This window comes from Globicephala melas, chromosome 20 (genome assembly GCF_963455315.2).
Source record: "Globicephala melas chromosome 20, mGloMel1.2, whole genome shotgun sequence".
In the NCBI taxonomy this organism is placed as follows: Eukaryota; Metazoa; Chordata; class Mammalia; order Artiodactyla; family Delphinidae; genus Globicephala; species Globicephala melas.
Window position 1 is genome coordinate 38,789,389 of NC_083333.1, and position 25,116 is coordinate 38,814,504.

Consider the following 25,116-nt stretch of genomic DNA (forward strand, 5'->3'; position numbering starts at 1 on the left):
CCCTTTGTGTTGTAAACAACAGTCATTCTCCCTCTCAAAATTCTGCAACAGATTTCCGGGGCTCAGGAACTCTGAGAACCCCTGTGATTGGACCCTATTCGCTACACTCCCTAGCAGCTGGGGTTCTGGGCACGCGGCGGGGGCTTCGGGGTGGGCTGTGGACAGCGAGGGGGCGGTGCCCGGAGTCCCGCGTGGTGGGGCGTCGCCTGCAGGGGGCGCTGGCGGCGGCTCCTGGCGGAGACAATCGCACTGAGCGGCCGCCGCAGCAAGAGCTGGAACGCGAGCGGGAGCCCGAGCCGCGCGGCGCGGCGCAGAGCTGGGGCTGAGCGGGGCCGGCCGAGTGGGGCCGGGCGGGAGCCATGGGCCATTAGGGCCGGGCCGAGCCCCGCGATGCCGCCGCAGAGTGGCCCCAGCGTCCTCGCGCGGCTGCTGCCGCTGCTGGGGCTGCTGCTCGGCGGCGCCTCCCGAGCTCCCGGCAAGTCGCCGCCGGAGTCCCCCAGCCCGCAGGGTGAGTGTCGGCCGGGAGGGGCAGTGATCGCGGGCCTGAGCCCCCCACCCCCGCGATCGGGCCCCCGCCCGCCAGCCCCCTCTTCGCGGCGCTCGTGAATTGGGGGGTGTTCTATTCCCTGGATTTGGGTGGGGGGAGCTAGGCGACCTGGGGTCCTCGCTTACGGGGGAGAGGAGGGAGGGAGAGGGAGACCGCCGGGCGGGGGTCTCGGGGAGACACAATGGGGAGGGCGGGGGTCCCCAGGCTCCGCGCCGTCGCCCCCTCCCGCCTTGTTTTTCTCCCTCCTGGTCCGCGAGGCGCTGCTGCCTGAGCCATTGTCTATCGAAGACACCCGCCCAGGGGCGGGCTGGGGCGGCCGCCCGCTCTGCAGCCCCCAGCGGGTTCCTCGCTCCCGACCCGGCTGGGTGGGAGCCCAGGCAGCGGCTGCCACCCTGGGCCCGGACGGGGGCTGGGCGCCTAGAGCTGGGTTTGAAGGGGGGAGGGGAGAGGGGGAGTGGGTGAGGCGGTGAGCGGATCGGCTGCTCGAATGGGGTTCTTCGTCCCGGAGTCTGACAGCCCCCAGACGGCCTCCCAGGTTCAGAATTTGGGGTGCACCAAAGAAACGCTGATGGGCTCATGATGGAGGAGGGGCTGCAGTTGGGGGGCTGTCTGGAAAAAGGTACGTTGTGATTCCCAGCTCAAGGCGCATGGCAGGGCTGTGGTGGCGGAGCCATGCTGAGCTGGCTAACTGGCCGTGGACAGTGCCGGCTGGGAGGGCAGGTGCCTGGGTCCCCGTCCAGCAGGCCTCCAGCCACTCCTGTCCGCAGCCCCCCCCCAGGTCACCCCCTCCTCATCTCACCTCTGCATCGCAGTGGAGGAGACCCTCCCAGCGCCTCACGGGCCCAGGTGGGTGTGTGAGGTGGGAGCAGGGCGGGCTCCTGTAGCGGGAGAGGTGGGAGAGCCGGACCGTGACTCCCTGCCGACGCCTGGGTTCTCAGGGGCCTCCACCCACTCCAGCCCGCGCCCGCCTCCCAGCCCCTGGCCACGCACCCCAGCCACTGTTCTCCCCACTCCTGCCTCTTAGCCCCAACCCTGCTCTCCACTCTTCGCCTTTCCACCAAGGAGCTGACAGGAAAAGCGGGGGGGGGGGGGTTGGATGAGGGAAGTGGGGTCCGGATGAAGGGAGGGGGTCGGATTTCCTCCTGGAATGAGGCAGGGCTGAAGCCTGGACAGGCGGATCCTGTATGGAATGTCAGGCTTTGAGGAATGGGGAAGGATCTCCTCGGCTTCAGTCTTCCCTGCTCCCTGCAGGAGAGGAGGCTTTGATGGGTAGGAAGGGGCCCTGTTTTTTCAGGAAACCTCTCCCTCAAGACCTGCACCTCAGGGGAGGTGGCCCAGGGAATTGGCTGGAATAGAGCCAGGAGAGGGGGTTCTCCCAGGCCACTAGCTGGGGGCCCAAGTTGAGGGAAAGGGGGAAGGGCACCTGCCCACCCCCTCCCCAGCTTGGCACTGATGCCTCCTCAGGCCTTACCTGCCCACTCCTGTGTTATTCCCTAAGGCCCCTCCCCTTTGCTAATGCTCTGGCCCTTTACCCAAGGCATTCCTTCAAATGACCATATTCCAGACTCCTGGGTCCCGTCTTCCCAGCTGCTCTATACAGCTGCTCCTAGCCTGGGGTAGGAGTGGGGAGTCGGCAGGCCCCTCTAGCTTCTCAAAATTCCTGCTGGGTGGCCGGGAGAGGGGGTGGTGGTGCGGGGAGGCTACCGGTTCCCCGGAGAACCAGAAAGCAGGAAAGGTTCGAGTGTGTGCAGCCACCCGCCGAGTTGGGCTCTGGCCTGGGAAGCGACAGGGAGGTGGGCTCAGGCGAACAGCTGGATGGGATGCCAAGGGCAGGCGTGGTGCTGGCCCTGGGGTTGGTTGAAAGCCTGAGACAAGACACCTGTCGCTGTTGAATGTCAGGCTCCACCCGTGAGGCCCCGTGACCTCCACATGCCCTGCTGCCCTCGGCTCCGGGGTCTTCCTCCCGTACCTGGCCTCTCCTAGGTTTGTGTCTAGCACCCAGCCCACTCCCCACCTCCCTCCTGGGCCCCACACTGAGGCCTCTGTACCTTTCCAGGCATGACACCCACTCCCATTATTGGCAGCAAGGTAGGGGTGAGTCACGTTCCTGAGGAGGGGCTGTGCTGAGTGGGAAGAGGTAGATGGTGCCGTGGATCAGAGAGGCTGCCTGCAGAATCCATGAGAACAACTCAGGGCTGGTCCCTACCCTGTCATCCCATCTGAGCTCGGGACACCCGCAGGCCAACCTGGCCAGACCATCTTGAGGCCAGGGATAGGGGTGGCTGGAAAGAAAGACTTGGACTTCCCTTCCCAGCCTCCTCCACACTGGTTACCCTTGGGCCTGGGTCGGCCCCCCCAGATCTCCTTCCCCTTGCCAGGGCCCCAGCTCCCTGCCCATCTCCTGGGAGGAATGAGGGCGTTGCCATGGTGACTGACTGTAGCTGACCAGCTGGGAGGGGGCTGGCAGTCCATGTGAGGGGGAGGGGTCAGGAGGTACTTGTTTGGCCTTAGGGGTTGTGTGAGTCCCTAAATCTGAAGGGAAACAGGTGTGTGCAAAGGATTCTGGGCAGAGGATGAATGATGGGAATGGCCAACCTGCTGGTGTCCCCTTCTCAGTTTTTTCTTGAGAACCCAAACTCTGACCCAACCCCCCTTCCTCCCTTCCAAATGGCTGAAACTTGACCGCTCTCCTCTCCACTCGCAGATCCCTGGTTCTCCGGTTATTCATCCTTTCTCAGCCCTCCTTCCCTCTCCTCTCCCTGACACCAGCCCCATAGGGTCCAGTGGTTAAGAATTTGGGTCTAGAGACAGACTCCCTGGTTTGGATCCCAGATCTCCCACTTTACTGTAGTACAAGTATCTAAACTCTTTGAGCCTCAGTTTCCATATGGGCTAAGACATCGAGTCTAATACATCACTGACTGTAAGTTACACCATTATTTATTTCATGTGCCAGTAAAAGAGGAAAAAAAATGCTGCCGATTATGATTATGACATATCGATCATAGGTGTGGCCTGAATCCAGAAGTGTTAAAATGTCAAAATGTGCATGTGTCAGACTTGATGAAATATGCTAATAGTACCGCCTACCTCACAGGCTGATGTGAGGTTTAAATGAGGGCTCTGTAAATGCTGGCTCTTATAATACCTTGTCTAGCCTGGGCCCCAAAGCCACGCCCAACCCACAGCCCCCTCCTCTGAGCTCGAGGCTCCCCCCAGTTCTCTCATGCCTCCTCCTTCCTCCTCACTCCCCTCACCCCATCTTGCCCACAGAGATTCTGATCAAGGTGCAGGTGTACGTGAGCGGGGAGCTTGTGCCCTTGGCCCGGGCCTCAGTGGATGTATTTGGGAACCGGATGCTGCTGGCCGCCAGCACCACGGATTCAGAGGGCGTGGCCACAGTGCCCCTCAGCTACCGCTTGGGCACCTGGGTGCTGGTCACTGCTGCCCGCCCTGGCTTCCTCACCAACTCTGTGCCCTGGCGTGTTGACAAGCTGCCCCGTGAGTGCAGGGGCAGCTGGAGGGGGTGGGGAGCAGCTGACCCCATCAGCCCCTTCCCAAAATAGTCCTTGGGGGCGGAGAGGGCAGGCTTTCCAGCAGCTGCTGCCTGGGCTGGGGTATGCACAGGGGGCTGAGGGAGGATGAAGCCACTGGGATTCAGATGGTGGGAGTGCCAGCCTAGGGGAGGGGGGGGGCTTTCTCTGGAGCTGACAGACCATCCCTCCTGCAGTGTACGCGTCAGTCAGCCTCTACCTGCTGCCCGAGCGGCCGGCCACCCTCATCCTCTATGAGGACCTGGTTCACATCCTCTTGGGCTCTCCTGGTAAGACTCCCCGCTCTCCACTCCCCCACCCCTCCGCCCACACCAGCTCCTCTTCCCTCTCCCTGACTGGGTATAGAGAACTTCGCCTGCCACATGTTAGCTGGGTGCCCTTGGGCAAATCACTTAACCTCTCTGAGCCTTAGTTTGTTCGTCTGTAAGATGTGAACAATTGATAGTATCTACATCATCAAATTTAGGTGAGGATTAAATATCATCAAGCATGTGAAAAACTTCATAGAAGGTGGTCAATAAATGTTGATTGTTACTGGGGCTTCTCGTGGTTTCTATTCTCCCTCTACTCCTACCATTAGAATTCCCATTTCCTGCCACCTTATCTTCAGTGGATCCACACGTATTTCTTGTGCACCTACTGGGTGCCTGGCTATGTCAGGAGCCAGGGTCATTCCACAGGCATAGAACACCTATCAAGTGCAAGGACTGGAGCAATCCCACAGTGGCCCTTGTCCACCCACCAGGCTTTCGGTCTCACCCAACCAGTACTTCCTGCAGCACCTGTGCTGTGCCAGGCATCGTCTCCGGTGCTGGGGAATAATGGTAAGGAAGAGCAGAGTGGCCCCCCACCTGTTGGAGTTCCCCGACGACTAGGAAGACAGACAGAGCATTGCAAACGCTGAGATAATTACAGATCAGGCAGGGCAGGGGAGCGGAGGGCAGCTGCTTTCAATACTGAGAGGACCCTCACGTGGGAGAATAGCAGGGTGAGGGGATTTGGCCAAGGGAGCTGTGGGACGCGGGGGCTCGGGAGTTGAAGGGGGAGCAAAGGCACCTTTGCTGGAGAGGAATCAAGATGCAGGGGCAGAAGGGGACCGTGAGGGTGCAGGGGATGCTCTGGTCTGGCTATGCAGGATGGGGACGTGGTGTAGACTGGTTGACGAAGCCAGGCAGAGGGTAAATTCCATCTGGCTAGTACTAGGGAGCCACTGTGGGTTCTGGAGGGAGAGCCTCCCCTCCCCAATTTATATTCTTATCTTGAGCCCTTGTCCCCAATTACTTTTCTGGTTTGCTCCTCTTCCTCTCTCTGATCCTGAACCAGAGGCTTCTAAGATGTCTTTGGAGGTTTCTAAAATGCCAAAGGAACCCGAGCTTAAACCCTCCCACGGCTCCCACTGCTTTTGGCAGAAAGCCTAGACTCTTTCACAAAGCTGGCAGCGCCCTCCAGGGCCTGGCGCAGTCACCTGCAGTGCCCCGACCAGCAAGCCGCCTCGTGCCCCTGGGCCTCTCTCCTGTCAGTCCTCCTGGAAGTCCCTTTCCACTTTCTTTCCCAGCTGACTCTTACTCACACTGCAGGGCTCCGCAGGGCATTCCCGAGCTGGGCAGGCCAAACTCCCCTTGCACCACGCTATTTGACCACCGAGGCAGGATGGAACGGTGGGTGAGAGGAGGGGCCCTGGCACCAGACTGCCTGGGCTTCAATCAGGCTCCAGTGACCTTGGGCAAGTTACTGAACTTCTCCCGCCTCCATTTCTGCATCTATAAAATGGGGCTGATAATAAAGGCACCTACCTCAGGGACTGTTGTGCTAATTTCAGGGGTTAATATAAGTAACCTGCTTAGAACAGTGCCAGCATATCTTAAAGCTTAATAAATGTTAGCTATTACCATATTATATTGGAATACTGTTTATACATCCCCTCTGCTCCAAGCCAGACAGACAGACAGATAGACACACACACACACACACACACACACACACACACACACACACACACACACACACACACACACACACACACCCTAAGTTGTCAAATGCAGTAGCCACATGTGGCTATTTACATTTGAATACATTAAAAGTTCATTAAGCGTTTTAGAATTAAAAATAAATGCAGTTCCCCAGTCGCACTAGCTACGTGTCAAGTGCTTAACAGTCCTGTGTGTCTAGTGGGTACTGTTACAGGCAGCAGGACACAGAACATTTCCATCCATAGCAGGAAGTTCTAACAGGTACTGTAATGAACAGTGACGCACTAGACTGTGAACTTGAAGGCAGGGAATTGTAAATTGCATCTTATTCCTCTTTGTATCCTCACAAACTAACACAGTGCCTGCCACACAGCAGGCAATAATAATTGAGGACCTGAACCTCGTCGTTTTATAAATTAACATGGAAAGAGTGTTTCCGAGAGAGCAAGTAACTTGCTCAGGGGTCACACAGCCAGGACCAGAAGATTACAGGTCCATGTCCCTTCTAGGTTATCATTCTAAGCCTGCCCAGTTCTCTCCCCAAGTCACCACCCTTCCTGGCCTTCCCAAGTGGCCTAACCCATTGGCTCCCCTTCTCTTTAGATAATTGCTTTCTGCTCTGGTCCCTGGGGACCCTTGTCCCTGGCCAGGCCACTGCAGCCCCTCTTTCCATCCAGGTGCCCGCTCCCAGCCCTGGGTGCAGTTCCAGCGCCGGGCTGCCCGCCTACCTGTCAGCTCTACCTACAGCCAGCTCTGGGCCTCGCTCACACCTGCCAGCACCCAGCATGAAATGTGGGCTTTCCCTGCCTTCCTGGGCACGGAGGCCTCCAGCTCAGGTATGCTGGGTGCCAGCCATGGAAGGGATGTTCTCCCCACCAGGCTTTAGCCCTCATCACTTGTGTCCCCTTCCTGCAGGCAATGGCTCCTGGCTGGAGCTGATGCCCGTGGCTGCTGTGAGCGTGCACCTGCTGGCAGGTAATGGGACAGAGGTGCCGCTCTCAGGCCCCATTCACCTGTCCCTGCCTGTGCCCTCGGAGCCTCGTGCCCTCACTGCGGGCACCAGCATTCCAGCCTGGAGGTTCGACCCCAAGAGTGGTGAGTGCCTCAAGGAGGTGCAGATGCTAGAGTTTGGGGAGAGAAAGTAGGACTTAAGTTGGGGGGACACTGAGTGTGATGAAACCCTTGCCTCTCCCAGGGCTGTGGGTACGCAATGGCACTGGTGTGATCCGGAAGGAAGGCCGGCAGCTCTACTGGACCTTCATCTCCCCTCAGCTGGGGTACTGGGCGGCTGCCATGGCCTCCCCCACGGCTGGTGAGAGTGGGGGGACAGCAGGGGTGGTGGGTAGTAGAAAGGGAGGCTGGGAGAGTGGACTCCTGAACGGCAGGAGGGACACCCACACCTGCGAATGCTAAGCTCTTGCCCCGCACAGGGCTGGTCACCATCACGTCGGGCATCCAGGACATCGGCACCTACCACACCATCTTCCTGCTCACCATCCTGGCAGCCCTGGCCCTGCTGGTGCTCATTCTGCTGTGTCTGCTCATCTACTACTGCCGGTGAGTGCCCCGCATCCCCTCCGACTGCTTCCCAATCCCCCAGCCTCCTCTCATCCCAGGCACTGACTGAGGCCAGCTCCATGCCTGGTCTTGTGCTGGGTGCTCGAGGCCCCAAAGATGCATAAAACACAACTTCGATCCTCAAGGCCTGACAGGAAAGCACTGCATATGCACATGCAAAGACCAAAAGACAAAAGACGGGGGAGAGGAAGCAGGAGCTGCAGGCCAGGCCCCTCCAGGGACACTCTGCAGCTGCTTCTACCACCCAGCCCTCACTTTCAGGGGTCCTCAGGCCACACATGCCCCTGGGTGGCTTAGGTGCTTCTCCCCGGCTCTCACTGCACCTGCTATGTCCCAAGGAGTGCAGTTTATGCCGAGGGAGGCCCAAATGGGCACAGCTGCTGGCTGCTCCCCCCACAGACGCTCAAGCTCTTTCCGCACACCTCTCCCAGGACCCATCTGGGCTCCCCAACCTCTCTCTTGAGTCCCAGGCACTGTCCCCACCACCTCCAACTATATCCATTCCCCATCTTCCAACTGCGGGTTTAGGGAGCTGCTCTGGCCTCCACCCTTTCCTGACGGTCCCGCTCTGCCCCCTGTCTCCAGGAGGCGCTGCCTGAAGCCGAGGCAACAGCACCGCAAGCTGCAGCTCTCCGGGCCCTCTGACGGTAACAAACGAGACCAGGCCACCTCTATGTCCCAGCTGCATCTCATCTGTGGGGGACCCCTGGAGCCAGCCCCGTCGGGGGATCCCGAGGCTCCGCCTCCAGGCCCCCTCCACTCAGCCTTCTCCAGCTCCCATGACTTGGCCGCCTCCCGGGACGACTTCTTCCGTGCCAAGCCGCGCTCCGCCGGCCGCCCAGCCGCCGAGCCTGCGGGTGCCCGCGGGGGCGAGGGCGCCGGGCTCAAGGGCGCCCGCTCCGTCGAGGGTCCCGGCGGGCTGGAGCCAGGCCTGGAGGAGTACCGGCGGGGCCCCCCGGGGACCGCGGCCTTCCTGCAGGAGCCGCCCTCGCCGCCACCGCCCTTCGAGCACTACCTGGGCCACAAGGGGGCGGCCGAGAGCAAGACCCCCGACTTCCTGCTGTCTCAGTCGGTGGACCAGCTGGCGCGGCCGCCGTCGCTCAGCCAGGCGGGGCAGCTCATCTTCTGTGGCTCCATCGACCACCTTAAGGACAGCGTCTACCGCAACGTCATGCCCACCCTGGTGATCCCCGCGCACTACGTGCGCCTCGGCGGCGAGGCGGGCGCAACGGGGACGAGCGACGAGCCGGCCCCGCCCGAGGGCGCGGCCCCCGGCCCCGCGCGCCCTTTTCCCCAGCCCGACCCCCAGCGCCCGCTGATGCCGGGCCACTCGGGCGCGGGGGGCGAGGGCGGCGGGGGTGGCGGCAGCGAGGGCTGGGGGAGTGGGCGCTCGGCACCGGTCAGCGGCTCGGTCACCATCCCGGTGCTGTTCAACGAGTCGACCATGGCGCAGCTCAACGGGGAGCTGCAGGCGCTGACCGAGAAGAAGCTGCTCGAACTGGGCGTGAAGCCTCACCCGCGCGCCTGGTTCGTGTCCCTCGACGGGCGCTCCAACTCGCAAGTGCGCCACTCCTACATCGACCTGCAGGCGGGCGGCGGCGGCCGCAGCACCGATGCCAGCCTGGACTCGGGCGTCGACGTGCACGAGGCGCGGCCACCGCGCCGGCGGCCCCTGCGGGAGGAGCGGGAGCGCACTCCTGCTGCCGCCCCGCCGCCGCCGCCGCCGCCGCCGCCGCCGCCGCCCGCGCCCCCGCGCCTGGCGCTCAGCGAGGACACGGAGCCGAGCAGCAGCGAGAGCCGCACGGGCCTCTGCTCCCCGGAGGACAACTCGCTGACACCGCTGCTGGACGAGGTGGCGGCGCCCGAGGGCCGGGCGGCCACGGTACCCCGGGGGCGGGGCCGCAGCCGCGGGGACAGTTCCCGCAGCAGCGCCAGCGAGTTGCGGCGCGACTCGCTCACCAGCCCGGAGGACGAGCTGGGGGCGGAAGTAAGCGACGAGGCGGGCGACAAGAAGAGCCCGTGGCAGCGGCGGGAGGAGCGGCCGCTCATGGTGTTCAACGTCAAGTAGCACCCGGCCTGGCGCCGCCTCCGGGCCGGCCCCCGCCGCCTCCGCCTGGGCCCGCCCCCAGGGTGCGTGCTCCGGGGGGCCGCGGGGCCCCTCGCCCTTAGCCCCCAGCCCCGGCCTGGAAAGATGCCCGGGGGCCTGCGGAGCTGTCCGGTGGTATGTGCTGGGTAATGTCTCGGGAGGGACCCGTGTCTGCCTCCGAGAAGGAGGTGGGAGGGGTCCAGACGCCCGATGGGAGGTGCTGGGGAGGAGGGCTGGGTGGGGGGAAAGCAGTGCCTGTATAAACGTGGCTGTACATAGAAAGCTCTATCGTGGGAAAGCAGGAGGGGCACCTGGGCCTCAGCTGCTAGTGTGAGGGCTGGGAAGGGAGGGGCGTTCTAGTGGACCCCTGGGAGGGGAGGGGGTGCCGCTTGCCGACTAGCCCACCTCTGGGCTACGATGTCACAGGGCTGGAGGCTGGGGCGGCTCTGGGGACTAGGGGATAATGTGATGGGATCGCTGTGGGCAACAGCAAATATAAAACTGGTGAGATAAACTTCTGTGTGTCTTTCTGTGAGGTGGGGGAAATGTGGACACTGGATGGGGGCCCGGGCTCCAGGGCCCCCTGGGGAGGGCAGGCAGGGTGGCCAAATCAGACACTGTTAAGAAAGTGTACAAACTTTACTGCAGCGCACGCGCGCGCACACACACACACACACACACGCACACCTGTGGATAGGGAACAGCACCTGGCCACAGGGTCCACGGAAATGGGGGGAGGGGATGGCAGCTGGAAACGTGGCTTTTGCCACAGCCCTCGTTGGGATAGGGAAGGCCTTAGACTGAGGCCCCGCCTCCCAGGGTGACAGGGGTACTCAGAAATGGGGGTCTGGGAGACTGTGGCGGCGGAGAGGTGCTGGCGAGGCCTGAGCAGTGGGCACCCTCTGAGCAGGGTCCCAAAGGCCGCGGAGTGTCTTCAGTCCTCAGTCCCTCCTCACAGCAGCTGCCTCGGGGCCGGGTCCCTCTGAGGAGCGTCCCAGCGGAGGGCTTCCCGAAGCAAACACTTGGTGCCCTTGGCCCCACAGCGGAAGCCAGAGGGACAGCAGTGACGCCTGTCCGCACAACACGTGCCCTGGATGGTGGGAGTGGGGGGCAAGAGTTGCGCGTGGCAGGACCCGGCCCAGGCCCACACCCGGCCCCAGGGCGGGGGGTGGCACTGACCTGGCGGTAGGGACAGCAGGCCCAGCCCCCTCGGCTGTCTCGGCAGCAGGTTTGGTTATCGTGGCAGAAGTGCCCCTCCCCACAGTCCACGTTCCCCACACCCACGTGCCGGCCGTGGTCCAGGTGGGCAGCAGGGCGGGCAGAGTCCACCTCCTTCTCGCAGGATCGGGCCTTCACGTTGCAGGTGTACCCAGCCGGGCAGCAGTGCTGGCGGTCCTCACAGCACACGGCCTGGGGGACAAAGGGGCATTACACTCTCGACCACCTAACTTCCCCCCACCTGGGACTGGACTCCCCTGTCCTGTCCGGAAGCAGGCAGGTGGGCACTCACGTGTGGCAACTGGCAGCAGGCCCAGCCCCCGCTCAGGCTCGGGCAGCAGGTCTGCCCCACGGGGCAGCTGGTGTGCTGGTCACAGCCCATGTCTCTGGAGTGGGACAGGGAAGCCCGGCGGGCAGGCAACTTGGCCAGTCCGGTCACCACCTTGTTCCCCCTCTTACAGTGCCCCCCAGCCAAACACGTGTAGCCCTGGGGGCAGCAGTGCTGGTGGTCTGAGCAGCAGACAGCCTGGGGAGGTGGCAGAAAAGGGTGGTCTAGGAAGCTACTACGGGATGGAGCGCTGAGCCCCCGCTGCCTCCACTCTGCCTCTCCTGCTCACAGCTCCTCCAGCTGGGAATGACTCTGACTGAGCTGGTGCCACCCGTGGGCCAGGCAGAGGGCAGGAGAGCAAGGCAACAGGAGCCTGGCCATGTGCTCAGGCCAAGACACCGTCCCTCCCCCCAATACTCTCCCCCTTTCCATGCACCTCTGGGGCAGGACAGCAGCCCCACTCCCCAGACGTGAGTCGACAACAGGTATTGGAGGAGGGACAGCTGGTGACGTTATCACAGGGGACATCATTCTCCACGGCTCGGGAGTCCAGCAGGCTGACGTGGGCTGGGGCCTTCCTCATCCAGGGCACCCGGCGGGCCCCCTGTTCACAGGTACCCTTCTCTGTGTCACACCTAAACCCGGCCGGGCAGCAGTGCACGTGGTCCTCACAGCACACAGCCTAGGGTGGAGGGAGAGGGGACGGTGGGCCTGGGGGGCCTAGCTGGCTGCCACCCTCTGCTCAGCCCAGGCCACTCACCGCTCCTCGGTACCTGGGCAAAAGGGCAGCAGCCCCAGGCCCCGGACAGCAGGCGGCAGCAGGTGTAGTCGTCGGGGCAGCTCACCTCCATGTCACACTTCACCTCCTGGACTGTGAGGCAGGCAAGGAGGATGGGTCAGCAGTGGCGCTGGGAACCCTCGGGGGTGCCCTCCCTTTGTCAGTTCCACAGCTAGAACCGGATGTGAAGGATGGAGGGTACCGCTCAGGCCACCCCGGCAGTGATCCTAAGGCGAGGCCCAATGTGGACGAAAGGGGGCTGTCCCTGCCCTGGCCCCTCCGTGCGGCCATTTCTGCTCACTCCTCATGGTGCAGGTGGAATGGCGGCGTCTGCCGCCTCCCCCGGTACCTGTGTGTGCGGGCAGCTTGATGAGGAGGTCCGTAGCGTTCTCCTTGGAGAGGCACTTACTCTGGATCAGGTCACACACAGTGTCCTGGGGGCAGCAGTGCAGGTGGTCGGAGCAGCAGATGGCCTGGGTGAGGGCGAAGTCGTCTTTGGGATTTCCAGTCTCCCTAGAGCTCAGGGAGCAGCCAGGCCGACAGCTGGCACTGCCCCAATCCCCCACTAGGGGGTGGCATGAGTCCTGAGCAGCCAGGCTCCCAGCCAGCCACCAGCCAGCCAGCCCCACCCCTTGGAGTCCCTGCCTGGTAGGTAGGTGTCCAGGCCAGATGGCTGTGGACGCACAGCCCAACTGGCTACAGCCCCTCACTCACACTGGGCATCGGGCAGCAGCCATACTTTCCACTGGGCAGCTTGCAGCAGGTAGAACCATCAGGGCACTGGGACTGTGCATCCGGGCACAAGACCACTGGAAGGAGAGAGAAAGGTGAGGGGCAGCCAGGGTGGAGGGGAAGGTCTCCCCAGCTAGGAGTTAGATGAGGCCTCTCCTCACTCCCAGCTCACACCCCGACACTCTCCCACCTCCTTACCTGGCCTTTTAGTCTTCTGGGCAGGGATCTTCTTTGCCAGGGGGTGGGTGCCTGCGGCCGTGAGGCAGAGGCCACGAGCCAGGTCACAGGAGGTGCCGTGAGGGCAGCAGTGCACCTTGTCTTCACAGCAAGAAGCCTAAGAAGAGATGGCCCTGACTATGTCTTTGCTCCCTCCAGCCCTTCCTCTGCCCCCACTGCCCTCCTCCCTCCCCCCATCTTCCCAAACTTGTACCTGGGGCATGGGGCAGCACCCCCACGAGCCATCAGGCATACTGCAGCATGTGGAGGAGTTGGGGCATTCGAACTGTCTGTCGGGGCACTGCACGGCACCCAAGGGCTTGGTATCTGTGGACGGGATGACCCAGGATTCCACCCCGTCAGTGAAGGTCATTCCTCCCACCACTCGAGGAGCTGCTGGCACCAGAGCCTGCAGGCCCAGCTACAGGAGGATTCGGGGGCTGGCACTAGGGCTCAGGGCTCCCCCAGGCTTTCCTAACCCACTGTCCCCCAAGCCAGTCCTTGCCCCAGCAATATGGCACAGGGCAGAGGCATCCACTGACTGGGTAGGCCTTAAACCAGGCCAGCTTGGCCTGTCCCCACCCACAGAATGCTTGGCTGTGGGTCTGGAGTCTTACATTCTCTCCTGACCCCTCCTCGCCCCCGCGCTGCCCCTCTCTCCAGAGCAGGGGGGCTGCTTAGTACAGATGTCACGTGAATGAGGACACGAGGGCAGGAATCAAGGTCACCCAGCTGGCTGCACGCCTGGGTGCTCCAGGCTCTATGTGCTGCCCATCTGGCTCACCTGATCTTTGGAAGCAGGACCGCCCGTCAGCACTGCAGTGGAAGCCCTGGGGGCAGCAGTGGTGGCCATCCCCGCATGACACGGCCTGTGGGACACAGAGGTGCCTTCGTTGGCTAGGCCCATTTCCCTGAGGGTGGGAAGAGGGTGCAGGAAAAGTATAAACACAGACCCAAGCCCTCCATCGACCTGATGGCACCCTCACCTCTGGGAACGGGCAGCAGCTGGAGGTCCCCGAGACAGTGAGGATGCAGGAGTAGCCGGGCGAGCAATGGGCGTCGGTCCGGCACGGTGTGCCCAGATGCCGGCTCAGCGCCGTGGGCCACTTGTCCTGGGAAGCGAGAGAAAGGGGTAAACAGAAGGACCCGAGCCCGGCCCCCTCCTCTGGCCAATCCAAGATGAACCTTTAGGAAATCCCAGGCTGCTAGCTCTTGCCTGGGCCGAAGGGCACTCACCGGAATGGGATTGCAGCAGCTGTAGGTAGCTCCTCTCAGGTCCAGGCAGCAGGCCACAGGGCAGAGCTGACCGTCTGGGCACTGTGTTCCAGCCACCAGCCCTGTCACTAAGGCCACCCAGCTTACCAGAGTCCACATGGTCCACCTGCAAAACCCCTAGAGGCGTTTGGCAACCAGCTGAAGCCCAGGCCACCCTCGATTCTGGGCCCAGTCACTCCCCCTGCCCCAGGCCCAGGCCTAGCTGAGCCTCCCCAGCCACACCCTGTCCAGACAGGAAGAAGGATGCGGGGCCTGAGATTCAGTTTCCTACGTGTGTCCTGTGTGGGTGTCACACGTGCACCGGCGCGTGTACACCCATAAGCATGAATGCTGGCATGAGCACGTGTGTGAATCTGTGTCCCCACATGTGGCCTAACACCTCAGTCTCTGTGGCTGAGTGTGTAGAGACGTGGGTATGTGAGAGTCAGGAAGATTTGTGGGTTTTGTGGGTCTGATCTGTGGGGATGTGGACCACCTCCGAGGGGTGGGGAAGGCATCAGTAGCCATGAGAGGACAGGGATGGGGTGCAAGGAGGGAGTCTCCCCTTGAAGAAAAGCCAGGGTTCCACTTCCCGAGCCAGCCCCCCTAGATGCCTGATGCTGTGCTCACACCTGCACCCTGCTAAGGCCTGTTGGCGGGGGAAGGGGAGGGGAGGACACTTGATGACACTGGCAACCACGGGGTTGAGAAAGTTGTGAAAAAGGAAGTACGGTGCCGGTGGAGTCTGGGCTGCCTTCCCCAGAGGCCAGCCACCACCTGCCCACTGACTGTCGCCTCCCCACCCAAGGAAGGGGATACACAGGCTGAGTCAACCTTTGGGACACCTGTGTTCTAAGGGCCCCCCAATACCACCAGGCCCTTTCAGAATCCCCAAACATACCCCCCTCCCTTCCCCCCACCTCTCCCTGCCCTGGAGCCGAAACCCAGCTGCATGTGGGGAGACCACGTGTGCCCACCGGGCTGCCGATCTGCATCATCAGCGGGAAGTAAGCCTCGGTCTCTGGAAGGGAGCAGCCTTTCACTTCTTAAACAACTCTTCCCCCAAGCTCAGCCAGCCCTGCTAGCTCAATGGGGTGGGCCCAAGAGATGTTACGCTGCCTAGAGGGGCCAAAACAGTCATGTTTGTTGAGCCTCTTAGGAGCCAGTGACAACACTCTACATTATTTTCTTTCTTCTTTGCAACAACTGTCGAAAGTAGAAATTATTACCTTTACTTTTCAAAGGAGGAAACTGAGGCTCAGAGATGTGAAGTAACTCCCCCCTGTCATATATCAAGACATAGAGATGACAGGCTTTGATGGCTCCAGACTATACTGGACCTGGGTTCGTTTCACAAGTGGACCATGGGTAGTGCCTGGGAATGGGACCCCAAACCCCAGGAGGAGAGAGGCCTGGGGTCCAAGCTGAGAAGAGGGGTAGAAGCGCTTCCTGGACAGGTGGACCAGGCCAGGACAGAAACACAGAGTACGGGGCTGCCTGGATTCTGCACATGGCTCCTAGTCCTAGAACTGCCACCGTTGACTATGAGAGCCCCAAAAGTTGCTCCCTGTCTTTGGGCCTCAGTTCCCCATTAGTCTGTGTGTGGACACTGCACACTTTGTATGGCAGGGAATCGCACACACCCAGTCACTCACATCCTCTCTCCCTCACCTGGTTTTCCTCAGTGCCCCCTCTCCAGCTCAAAGACCATCCCCAGGAGGCCATCTCCTGGCCAGGTAAGGCTGAAGAAGACTGGTCCTGGACTGCAGCCCCTTTCACCCTCTACACCGATGCCCACAGCCCCCCACCCTGCAAGGCATCTACAGCTGGCCGCTGTAGGAGTGCCTGTCTGCACACATCTCAGACTACTCAGCGCCCTAATGATTCATTTACATATATTCTCCTTCCTGTGTATCCTGAGGTTCAGGAGTAGAGTGTATGCTTCTACCGAATATACGTGCATGCACGCGCCCAAACACACTCAGGACCAGGGATGGGGGAGGAGGGGACCCCAGTCCTCTCAGCAGGGTTCCAAGTGGTGGCCTCTCTCCTCCCCACCCTACACTGCCACCGCAGAGAGGGACAGGAACCTCTTCAAGCCCCCAGCTCCGTCATCTTCCACTAGGGGGCAGCCCCCAACTCCGAGTGTCAGGAGAGAGAGATTCCCAAAAGGTGAGCCAACCCAGCAGCGAGAGCAGGAAAAAGTGGCAGGGGGAGGCGGAAGTTAGCTCGTCCCACCCCCACCCCCGCGAGAGGAAGTGAGAGAGAGCCAGACACAACCCAGGGGTTCAGTCACCACTCCCAAGTCCCTACTGTCTTTGAGGAGGCCAGTGTCTCAAGCCCCGTTCCCAGCCCCCCGAGCTCGGGGACCATGGGCGGGCGCCTCGCCAGCTCCCGGCCGCCGCGGGGACTACCCACCAGCACCACCACCTGCCGACGGGGGCGGAGTCGGCTCCAGAACGGAGTAGTCTCTGCTCTGGGGGAAGGGGCTGCAGGCCCCAGGGGTGCTGGAGAGGGAGAAAGCCCCTTCTAATGGGGGTCACTGCAGTTACTGCTTATTCCCACCACCCATAAAACCCCTTCCAGTGCATCGGAGTTGCTCTAAGGGAGTCTTTTCTTGTCTCCCTGATGAAACTACAGAGGAGCCTGAAGCCCCCACCTCCTCCTGGCTGGGCCCCTGGGAAGGAGCAAGCGAGAGGTCTACGCAGCCACCCTCCTTACCTGCGTCGGGGTCGGCGATCCCTGGGGAGCAGCGACCGGGCAGCTCACCAACTTGGCCCCCTCGGCGCGTTGGCCCACCCACCTCTGTTTCCATTGGCCAGGTGTCCGGGCTGTCGCACTCCCATTGGCTCCTCGTCGACGTAAAGGCGGGGCCAACCTGGGAGGCTGTGCTGCTTTTCCTACTCAATTCACTCTCCTCCCTCCCTTCCTCTCTCTCCCCAACCCCCCATTTCTAGGGATCATGTGATTAGGCAATCATGTGATGCCGTCGCCGGCTAAGCCTGCCTGCTGGTTCCCGCCTCGCCGCCTCCTGCAGCCCCATCCCGAGATGGGCCAGCTCCTGTCAGGGGACATTGAGAGCCAAGAGCTGTCCCTTAGAGGGTGCGTACAAGAGCATTTACAGGATGTCTCTTGGATTTGGAACATCTGTGCATCCTGTTTCTATTCTAGTCAACAAAGTCAGATTTAATGCTGGGCAGCCGGGCCCCAAAGGGGAGTGAAGGAGTAGTGAGGGCAAGGATAAACAGCCCTCAAGCCCCTTCCTCAAGGGGCTCACAGCAGGGGGTGGGGTGGGGTTGGAGAATCGGGGGCCAGGTGCTCTAGGTGTGTGTAGGGAAGACGTAGTAGGTTGGCTCTAGGCAGGGAAAAAGAGGTTTAATTCCACCTTGGGGGCCTTTTTTTTTTTTTTTTTTTTTGTGGTACGCGGGCCTCTCACTGTTGTGGCCTCTCCCGTTGCGGAGCAGAGGCTCCGGACGCGCAGGCTCAGCGACCTTGGCTCACGGGCCCAGCCGCTCCGCGGCATGTGGGATCTTCCCGGACCGGGGCACGAACCCGTGTCCCTTGCATCGGCAGGCGGACTCTCAACCACTGCGCCACCAGGGAAGCCCCGTGGGGGCACTTTTTTGAGCTGAGGCTGGGAGGATTTAAACTGGCAAGTGGGGAGGGGTTAGAGAAGTGGCTAGATAGGGGGTAATGGGAAGAGCATTAGGAAACCAGATGGGAAAGGCAGCCTTGGGCAGGGATTGAGTGCCAGGTTCAATGGAGTGGACTTGAGGAGCTGCTGGGTGTGTGGCACCAGGCTGGGCTGGCTGTGCGTGCATAGCACAAGTGGCTTCCTAGTTTCGGCTGGCCCTACCTTTCAGGAATTGACATGCCGGTGAGGAGAGAAAATATACCACACGGAACAGATTCACCAGCAGCAGGAGCTAGACTGCTCAGTGCCAAGGGGCCTTTCCCCGACAGAGCTGGGTGATGGGAGATGCACCAGGAGAGATGAGAGGCCCAGAGGAAGCCTGGTGCCAGGTCTTGGAGGAAGGGCCGCGTTTGGTTGTGCCGAGTGGCTGGGGAGCACTGCAGGTTAAGCAAAGAGCTTGAGCTGGGGGTGAGGCTGGGGTTGGGGACAAATAGCCAAACTCAGGGGTGGCGGGAGTCTGGGTAGAGAAGATTTTGATAGAATCAACTGACTGTAAACGTGAGGACTGGACTCTGGGCTCTCAATTCTATTTCACTGATAGATGTGTCCATTCTTAAAGCCAGTATCACACTGTCTTAATTACTATAGCTTTTTAGCAAGTTTTGAAATAGGGGAAGTGGGAGTCCTCTAATTTCTTTTTCAGGATTGTTTTGGCTATTCTAGGTCCCCTGAATTTCTATGTAAATTTTAGGATCAGTTTCTGCAAAGACAGCTGAGGGTTTGATAGAGAATGCTCTGAATCTATGTTTAGGGTGTATTACCTTCTTAACAATATTGTCTTCCCATTCATAAATATGGGCTGTCTTGATTTATTTATCAGTTTCTTTTTGACAGTTGCCAAGTATTCCACACTATAGGTGTTACATGTTTACTTAACCAGTCTCTTTTTTTTTTTTTTTTGGCCACGCTGTGCAGCTTGTGGGATCTTAGTTTCCCTACCAGCGATCAAACCCGTGCCCCCTGCAATGGAAGCTCAGAGTCCTAACCACTGGACCACCAGGGTGGAATTCCCTTAACCAGTCTCATTTAATGGACTTTTATGTGTTTCTAGTTTTTGCAGTTACAAATAATTAGGCAACGAATATTTCTGAACATGTCTCTGAGTGCACATATGGGAGTTAAATTCCTGAAAGTAACATTGCTGGGTAAAAGGTATGCTGAAATATTAATACCAAATTGCCTTAACATTTTTCCATTTTACACTCCCAGGCTCAATATTGGGGGAACTTATTTCCCATATACTCACTAACATTGGATATGCCAGTTCAAAAAATTTTTGCCATTCTAATGAGGGAAGATATTTCATGGTTGTTTTATCTGCATTTCCTTGATCTCAAGGGAAGCTGAGCATTTTTGTGTATGTTTATTCTGCATATGTATTTCTTCTGTGAAATGCCTGTTCTTATCCGTATTAGTCAGGGTTCTCCAAAGAAACAGAACCAGTTGATGTGTATATAGAAAAAGATTTATTAAAAAGGATTGGCTCACATGACTATGGAAGCTAGTAAGTCCAAAATCTGCAGTGTGAGCCTGCAGGCTGGAGATTCAGGAGAGCCGATGGTGCAGATGAAAGTCCAAAGACAGTTGCTAGAGAATTTCCTCTTGCCTGGAGAGGCCAATCTTTTTGTTCAATTCAGGCCTTCAACTGATTAGATGAGGCCCACCTGCATTATGGAGGGCAATTTGCTTTAGCCAGAATTCAGTGATTTAGATGTTAATCTCATCCAAAAACACCTGCCAAGTTGACACATAAAACTAATCATCACACAACAAACTCACAGATATAGAGAACAAACTAGTGGTTATGAGTGGAGAGAGGAATGGGGGAGGGGCAATATAGGGGATTAAGAGGTACAGACTATTATATATAAAATAAGCTACAAGAATATATTGTACAACACAGGAAGTATAGCCAATATTTTATAATAACTGTAAGTGAAGTATAACTTATAAAAACTACATTGTACACCTGTAACTTACATGATATTGTATAGTTGATATAGTACATCAACTATAGTTCAATAATAAAAAAAACTAACCATCACATTATCCCTTGTTCATTTTTCTCCCGTGTTTCTTTTTCTTGTTGAACTGTGGGAGCTCTTTATATAGTCTGGATATTATATATGTTGCAGATATTTCCTCCCAATCTGTCATCTGTCTTTTATCTTTGTTAATGGTATCTTTTGTGGTCAGAAGTTGTGTTGTTATGTCATCTGAAATCTAGCAATCGATCTTGTCCTTTGTGGCTTCTGCCTTCCCGCAGCCCACACTTGCTTAAGAAGTTAGAAATATGTTCTTCCTGGTCTGTGACAATTCCTGCTGTGGTCCCACCTCGGATGCCAGCACTACCCTGGATTGAGGCACCACAGTGATAGGAGATTCCACTGAGAGGCCTGACATGAAGAGAACCCCGGATGTGACTGGCTAAGAGGTTCCTCAAGGTCAGGGTTGGACAGCTTCCCTCTCTCTCCCTCTTTCTGCTTCTTTCAGCCTCTCCCCAGTTCTTCCCATCACCCCTTCAGGGTTTTCTTCATTCAGACTTCCAGTTCTGCTCTCACAGAAGAGTCACAGCTGCCCCAGGGCCAGGGGCCTTTCCCCCCAAGATCTTGAATTGCCCGATAAAACATCAGATGCCCAGTTAAATTTGAATTTCAAATAAAGACACATTTTTAAAGCATAATTATGTCCCATGCAATATTTGACACATACCTTCAATTAAAAATTAATCCCTGGGAGTTCCCTGGTGACCTAGTGGTTAGGATCCGGACTCTCACTGCCAAGGCCCGGGTTCAATCCCTGGTTGGGGAACTGAGATCATCTCCTCAAGCTGTGCAGTGTGGCCAAAAAGAAAAAAAAATAATTATTCCTCGTGTATCTGAAACTCAAATTTAACAGGGCATCTTATATTTTTATTTCCTAAATCTGGCAGCCCTGAACACTAAGGTTGGAGTGAGGGCACAGAAACAGCCCCTGCCTCGAACACACCTACTCCTTCCTTCCCCATCCTGCCTGAGTCACCTTAGGGTGAGTAATTGTTGCCCCAGTTGCTCAGGCGTCTGCCCTCCTCATCGGGCACCTGACTGGTGTCTGTGGGGCGCTGCTTGGCCCTCCAGCCTGCCTGGGTAGGTGTGGGGGAGGGGAGGCAGGAGCAGGCCAGTACCCAGGCCAGAGGCTGTGGCGGGATATTTGGCAACAGAGGCACCAGACCTGGATTCCTGACCTAGCATAGGCCGTGAACTTGCCCAGTGCCAGTGGGCAGGCCACTTCCCTTGTTGTTTTCTAATCAATTACTATTTTTAACAAAGTATACCATGCAAATAAATTTTACTCAAGTTATAACACAAAGCAGCACTCTTTTTTTTTTTTTTTTTTTTTTTTGGCTGTGCTGCATGGCATGCGGGATCTTAGTTCCCTGACCAGGGATGGAATCTGTGCCCCCTGCAGTGGAAGCTCGGAGTCCTAACCACTGGACCGCCAGGGAAGTCCCAACACAAAGCAGCACTCTTATCCTCTCTCTTTTTCTGCACCAGGCTTCCACTTCCAAACCCTTTAACGGCTTCTTCTGTGACTTTCCCTTGTGTGCTTGTATGTGAATTCTTAATTCGCCTTTGGCCTCAGTGTGTTCATCTGGGCAGTGGGTGAACACTGCCCTGCTGTCTGTCCGCTGGGAGATTCAGAGTCTACACTGAGCTGTGGTGACTCCACCTGGCCCCGGCTGCAGGTAGACTGATGCTGGATGGTATCTTTAAATCCAACTGTGGGGTGCAGGATGCAGGGCAGGGGTTCAGCGGGAGGGAAGAGAGGGGAGAAGGGGGAAGGCAGGTAGGGGAAGTGGATTATTTGGCTTTGCCCTGTAATGGAGGGAGCTTCAGGGATCCTGATGTGCAGGTCTGAGAGCCCCTCATCTCACTGAACCCCCTTTCTATGCAACGGGGAACCGAGCGCCCAGCGAGGAAACTCCTCTCCGGTCCCCTTCCCTCTTACAAGCTGTGTGACTTGACACCACTCTGCCTCAGCGTCCTGGTCTTTACGTTGAGGACACGACAAGAAGGCGCTTCCCTCAGGAATGAGATGATTCCCGCAGAGCCCTCAGCTCAGGGCCTAAGCCAAGTATGTGCTCAATTAACGAAGCTGCCACCGTTGGTTGTGGTGATTCCTCCCCTTGGGCCCTCCCCAGCTCCCCCTCACACATACCTTAGCCTGGGAGACTGCCCACCCACCCCTCAGCCCACCTCACCCTCTCCTCTCGAGCCATGGCCCATGTATCTCTCTTCCCAGAAATCCACCTGGACCCCCGACGTGGCTGCACCCCATGGCATCCTTCTGGCCCAGAGTCCAGAACCCTGTCCAGGAGGGTCTATTTGCACCTGGTCCAATTCAGACTCCTGAGAAGGGCACCCCATCAGACCGAAAACATCAGGACCCCTCAGCCAGACCAGGGCAGAGGGGCCAGAGGAAGACTCAACCCCTCAGGGGTGGGGTTGGGGCAGGGAGACACAGGGTAGGGTGAGCTGGGTTGAATTCTCCTCCCATCCAGACGTGGAGTCAGCATCTGCCTTCTGTGGGAGAGGAAGGCACATTCCCAGATCAAACTTTCAGTTTCTTACATTCTAAGAGCAGTGGGGTGATCCAGAGAAGAACTTCCTGGTAGAGGCAAGGACTGACCCCAGCGAGTCTCCAGAAAGCCCGATGGGCCTCTGGGACAGGCAGGTGGCAGGCGCTGGAGGACAGGAGCCAGCTCTTTCCTGGAAACCTGGGCAGTGGGCTGGTATCTGGGCAGTGGGACCTTGTCTTGGCCTGTTGATCTCAAATTCCAGCTCGGCCTCTTCCCAGCTGGGTGACTTTGCCTTATTTTTTTGACCTAAATGCCCTCATCTGTGAAATAGAGTAACTGTATTATAATTACCTGCCAGGGTTTCAGGAGGATGGAATGTGCTTGCACATGTATGTAAAGTACCAGGCTCAGGGGACTTCCCTGGCGGTCCAGTAGTTAAGACTCCACACTTCCAATGCAGGGGGCAAGGGTTCGATCCCTGGTTGGGGAGCTAAGATTCCACACGCCACACACGGCCAAGAAAAAAAGGAGTACCAGGCTCATAGTCGATCCTCATAAGCTGTCACCTCCATCTCCACTACTCCTACGATCGAGACAATTTTGACAACTAAACTACATTTATTCAGGACTAAAATTCATTTTCCTATTAAAATTTACAAAATCAATGATGTAAAATTTGACGCCACTCAAATGGAAAAGAAAACATCCAGCCAAACCCAAGACAGGGGCTCAGATCCTCCAAACCCTTCTGAAGGTCCTTCAGGGTGCTGGCCCTGCACCACATCTAAGGACACCCCGTCCGTCCCCTGGAAGGCGTGGGAGGGGCTGGGCCCCGATGGTGGTCTGGCCAGTGTCATACCTCCCTGTGGGTACAGGGAGAAACTTTCCCTATCCTGTGCCTTTTTCTGAACTTGAGAATGCCCTGGGGGCAGCTGTGCCCCCTCAGTGGTTGCTGCGTTGCCTGTGGACTCCGGGAGTTGGAGCCTAGCCGTTGTCAAGGGTAGCAAGTGGCCAGGTTGGGTCACGGAAATGGAAGGACAGCTTGGGCTGTGGGCACTGTTGTCTCGTTGACTGTTAGGGCTGGAATGTTAATGAACTTGGGGGCAGGGCGGGGAGTGGAAAGGAGAAGAGTCAGGACCATGTTTTGCCGGCCTCCTCTGTTCCACGTCACTGAGTCCTTCTAACAACACTGCAGAGTGTTAGCTCCACCTCGCAGATGTATGAGACGCTAAGGGTCTTGTCCAGGGCCATCCGGCTACTAAGCAGTGGTGTCAGTATCTGAGTCCAAGCTGATCAGACCTCAGGGCTTTTGCCCACATCGCGAGGCTCCACTGGATTCTGACGCCAGCTCAACTTGTCCTCCCTCCCAGCCCTTCCAGCCCACCTGAGCTCTCCTGTCCCCTCTCCAGGCAGGCCCCGTAGGGGTCAGGAGACACCCGCTTCAAATCACTTGGACAGGTCACTTAACTCCTCTGAGGTGGTTTCCTCATCTGTAAAATGGGTCCACGATAACCCCCACATGCCCTCTTACACAGTCATGAGAGGTTCAAATGGGATGATGGATGTAAAGAGATCTTGTAAGGTGGCACATAAAATGGGAGGAATTCTTTTTAGGACATCAAAGAGGTTCCTCTTGTTAATCTGATGATTTGTCTCTGAAGCACTGGGCCAGGGCTTAGGTGAGGAAACGGCCTTCTCCAGAAAATTCAGAGAGGTCGGGTCAGAGTCATCTCCAGGAGCCCAAGGAGAAACAGAGAGAGGAAGCAGCTACATGTAGGGCGGGACAGGAGGAGGGAACTTCCCCCCCTCAACCCGGGGCACGCTTTCCGGGTCACAAACCTCCTTCACACGCCTCATCTGTCATCTTAAACCTCTCAGCAGTCCCGGACATCAAAAATGATGAGAACAAGGCCCAGAAAAGAGACAAATTCCCCCAACAAGTCAGCAGAGAAATCTGTACTCAAATGCACATCAGGGGACTTTAATTCAATTTCTTACGTTAGGATGGTTGCTGGTTTACTTGATTTCCATGGTTTTAAAAAGTAGGTCTGGCTAATGTTTATTGAGACTCACATTGTGCCAGGTTCTGTACTAAGCTCTCCTTTAATTTTTTTTTTTTTTTTCTCCTTTAATCTTTAACACAGGCTTGCGAGGTAGGTACAGTTATCATCCCCATCTTACGATGAAAGAAGGAAGATTCAGAGGTTAAGCAACTTTCCTGGGGTTGTGTAGTTGGAAAGGTGTGAAGCCAGAAATTGAATACAGGTCTGGTCCACAGCCTGTGTTCGTAACCATCATAGTTGTTCTTTTCAATGCCAGATTTTCTTTCAGTGTGAGTGCCCAGCTCTCATCTGAGCACTTTCCTTCATCCCAGCCTGCTCGGCCCTCCTTGGCCTTCACTATGGGTTAATCTCCATCAATGTTTCCTGACCCCCCCCCCCCACATCCCCCTTGTTCTAGGCCATCTTAGGCCCTCTCCATCACGTGACCTGTTTTAGTGCCTTCACAGATGTCCTTCCTGTCTGCAATTGTCTTGTTTATTTACTTGTTTGTGTGTGTCTCCTGCACTAAAGAGTGTGAGCAGGGACCCAGTGTGGCTTGTT

The 25,116-nt window shown here is 58.0% G+C and overlaps 2 protein-coding genes across 4 annotated transcripts; one reads left to right on the forward strand and one right to left on the reverse strand.

Moving 5' to 3' along the window:
• Nucleotides 1-240: 240 nt before the first annotated feature.
• Nucleotides 241-10,249, forward strand: FAM171A2 (family with sequence similarity 171 member A2). 2 transcript variants are annotated; one of them, XM_030849063.2, is made up of 8 exons: nt 241-508; nt 3,821-4,048; nt 4,278-4,370; nt 6,749-6,907; nt 6,987-7,166; nt 7,267-7,383; nt 7,502-7,628; nt 8,235-10,249. In XM_030849063.2, the coding sequence occupies exons 1-8, from the start codon at nt 391-393 to the stop codon at nt 9,715-9,717; spliced, it is 2,505 nt and encodes an 834-aa protein (XP_030704923.2). In that variant the 5' UTR covers nt 241-390; the 3' UTR covers nt 9,718-10,249. The 2 variants fall into 2 exon arrangements, with proteins under 2 accessions (XP_030704923.2, XP_060146785.1); XM_060290802.1 differs by lacking the exon at nt 241-508 and adding an exon at nt 1,004-1,166.
• A 120-nt stretch (nt 10,250-10,369) lies between these two features.
• GRN (granulin precursor) lies at nt 10,370-17,113 on the reverse strand. Of its 2 annotated transcripts, none has more exons than XM_030849065.2 (13): nt 16,983-17,113; nt 14,244-14,388; nt 13,994-14,119; nt 13,792-13,876; nt 13,222-13,334; nt 12,990-13,125; nt 12,774-12,868; nt 12,409-12,532; nt 12,055-12,152; nt 11,718-11,963; nt 11,246-11,479; nt 10,915-11,145; nt 10,370-10,825 (listed from the first exon to the last, which is right to left on the reverse strand). In XM_030849065.2, exons 2-13 carry the CDS (start codon nt 14,379-14,381, stop codon nt 10,688-10,690), a joined length of 1,764 nt encoding a protein of 587 aa, XP_030704925.1. In that variant the 5' UTR covers nt 14,382-14,388; nt 16,983-17,113; the 3' UTR covers nt 10,370-10,687. The 2 variants fall into 2 exon arrangements, with proteins under 2 accessions (XP_030704925.1, XP_030704924.1); XM_030849064.2 differs by having other exon boundaries at nt 14,244-14,399; nt 16,983-17,045.
• Between the last annotated feature and the right edge of the window lie 8,003 nt (nt 17,114-25,116).

Bases quoted from the DNA above. Each gene is read 5' to 3' on its own strand.
- FAM171A2 (XM_030849063.2), top strand. From the start codon at position 391: ATGCCGCCGCAGAGTGGCCCCAGCGTCCTCGCGCGGCTGCTGCCGCTG. The intron at 4,371-6,748 runs GTAAGACTCCCC...CTTTCCATCCAG, and splicing joins CATCCTCTTGGGCTCTCCTG to GTGCCCGCTCCCAGCCCTGG. The intron at 6,908-6,986 runs GTATGCTGGGTG...CCCTTCCTGCAG, and splicing joins CACGGAGGCCTCCAGCTCAG to GCAATGGCTCCTGGCTGGAG.
- GRN (XM_030849065.2), bottom strand. From the start codon at position 14,381: ATGTGGACTCTGGTAAGCTGGGTGGCCTTAGTGACAGGGCTGGTGGCT. The intron at 12,533-12,773 runs GTGAGTGAGGGG...GCCCTCACCCAG, and splicing joins GCTGCTGCCCGATGCCCAGT to GCCATCTGCTGCTCCGACCA. The intron at 11,480-11,717 runs GTGCATGGAAAG...CCACCTCCCCAG, and splicing joins GCTGCTGTCCTGCCCCAGAG to GCTGTCTGCTGCTCAGACCA.